This window comes from Olea europaea, chromosome 1 (genome assembly GCF_002742605.1).
Source record: "Olea europaea var. sylvestris chromosome 1, O_europaea_v1, whole genome shotgun sequence".
Lineage (NCBI taxonomy): Eukaryota > Viridiplantae > Streptophyta > Magnoliopsida > Lamiales > Oleaceae > Olea > Olea europaea.
In genome coordinates this window covers 20,434,249-20,436,591 of record NC_036237.1, presented here as the reverse complement: position 1 = coordinate 20,436,591, position 2,343 = coordinate 20,434,249, and the positions used below count along the sequence as shown (strand labels likewise).

Below are 2,343 nucleotides of genomic sequence, written 5' to 3'. Positions count from 1 at the left end.
TCTCTCTCTCTCTCTCTCTCTCTCTCTCTCACACACACACACACACACACACAGAGCACAAAAATGTGTCAGCAAACATCTTTGCCACTGGCTTGCAAGTCCAATTCAGACAGCGTGTTAACCTCTTTGATTCCTCAAACTCCAACATCTAAACATCAACCGCAAACAAGTCATCAAACCGAGAAACCCCACAAAACTACACATCTTTCTTTAGTCATTCAAGAATACAAATCCATAGCAAAAATAGCCTTCCCCATGATCCTAACTGGCCTTATACTTTACTCTCGTTCTATGATTTCCATGTTGTTTCTTGGCGGGCTTGGCGATCTAGCCTTGGCCGGAGGTTCGTTAGCCATAGGTTTTGCTAACATCACTGGCTACTCGATCCTCTCTGGTTTAGCCATGGGAATGGAGCCCATTTGTGGACAAGCTTTTGGAGCCAAAAAGTACAAAATTCTTGGTCTCAGCTTGCAAAAAACAATCCTTCTGCTTATTTTCACTTCATTTCCAATATCTGTTTTGTGGGTCAACATGAAAAATATTTTACTATTATGTGGCCAAGATGAATCCATTGCAGCACAAGCTCAAGCATACTTGTTATATTCACTTCCCGATCTTTTTGCTCAATCTTTACTACACCCTTTAAGAATATACCTTAGAACACAATCTATAACTTTGCCTTTAACATTTTGTGCAGCCCTTTCAATTCTTCTGCACGTTCCCATAAATTATCTTCTTGTTTCAAGGCTTGGTTTAGGCATCAAAGGTATTGCACTAAGTGGTGTTTGGACTAACTTCAATCTTGTCGGATCATTAATTGTCTACATATTTTTCTCGAAAGTTTATGAGAAAACATGGGGAGGACTATCCATGGAGTGCTTGAAGGACTGGAAATCCTTACTGAATTTGGCCGTTCCTAGCTGCATTTCAGTCTGCCTCGAATGGTGGTGGTATGAAATCATGATTTTGCTCTGTGGATTATTGTTGAACCCCAAGGCAACGGTTGCTTCAATGGGTATTTTGATACAAACCACTGCATTAATCTACATATTCCCATCTTCTCTTAGCTTCAGTGTGTCAACCAGAGTAGGCAATGAACTAGGCGCCGGCCGCCCAGAAACCGCTAAACTTGCAGCCATTGTAGGCCTCTCCGGAAGCTTCATACTAGGGCTTTCAGCACTGTTTTTCACAGTATCAGTAAGGAACAATTGGGCTAAACTTTTCACTCATGATAAGGAGATTATTGCATTAACATCATTAGTTTTACCAATTATAGGACTCTGTGAACTTGGAAACTGCCCACAAACAACAGGCTGTGGGGTGTTGAGGGGAACAGCTAGGCCTAAAGTTGGAGCAAACATTAATTTAGGATGCTTTTACCTCGTTGGAATGCCGGTGGCGGTAGGTCTAGGGTTCTTCCTGAACTTTGATTTTGAAGGGCTGTGGCTTGGACTTTTGGCTGCACAGGCATCTTGTATGGTGACAATGATGGTGGTTTTGCTTTTTACAGATTGGGAGTTTGAATCTCAAAGGGCCAAAGAACTGACTGGATCAGCCATTGTTGATGACAGTGAAGAAATTGAGGAAGATAAGTCAATAGGTGCACACGTCTCAACTGTGTAGCAGGGAATATGGTCCGTTGCTATCCAATCCTCTAACGGAACATACCACTAAAACAGAAATCAAGGAAGATTATTGTTTATGCTAATTAATAACAGTATAGTTTATCATTAAAGTGTAAAGTAGGAAGGGTAATTTTTTTCTCTTTATTATTATTATTATTATTATTGGCTTGCTAATTTTCATTGCTAGCCTTGAAAATTTAAGCATGCATTTGTCTTTTGTATTCTACATAGGTAGCATATACCAAGAATTTAATTAAGTATCAGCAGCCATTTTGATTTAACAATGTAATAGAGAGGTAGGTTTCATTTGATCTGTAACTATAAGACACTTTTTTATTTTCCTTGTGGGAATTTACAGTTCTTGTTCGAAGATGATTAAATGATAAATTCCTCCTCCTCCTCCTCCTCCTTCTTCTTCTTCTTCTTCACCATTTTATTGAGGATTACGAGTTTGACATGTGTCTTTGTAAGTGTTTTGTACCAATATATATCATTGTTGTACACTTTTACTTCCATTTGTTTCTCTCAATAATACCGTGGCATGTTTGATTTACAATACTAGACAGTATTGTATTATAACAAAGTCGAATTTGAATTTTGTTTCTTTTTCAATTATATCAAATAAGTTTTATCCATCATACGTGCCAAACATATAATTTTATCGGAAATGAGTTGGCTACCCATCAATCCTCTAGCTTAAATGAACATAATCCACATG

General features: G+C 38.5%; 1 protein-coding gene across 2 annotated transcripts; it reads left to right on the top strand.

Moving 5' to 3' along the window:
- The first annotated feature begins 6 nt into the window (after nucleotides 1-6).
- Nucleotides 7-2,140, top strand: LOC111396792 (protein DETOXIFICATION 49-like). 2 transcript variants are annotated; one of them, XM_023023321.1, is made up of 2 exons: nucleotides 7-1,401; nucleotides 1,511-2,140. In XM_023023321.1, exons 1-2 carry the CDS (start codon nucleotides 64-66, stop codon nucleotides 1,544-1,546), a joined length of 1,374 nt encoding a protein of 457 aa, XP_022879089.1. In that variant the 5' UTR covers nucleotides 7-63; the 3' UTR covers nucleotides 1,547-2,140. The 2 variants fall into 2 exon arrangements, with proteins under 2 accessions (XP_022879089.1, XP_022879080.1); XM_023023312.1 differs by having other exon boundaries at nucleotides 7-2,140.
- The last annotated feature ends 203 nt before the right edge of the window (nucleotides 2,141-2,343 follow it).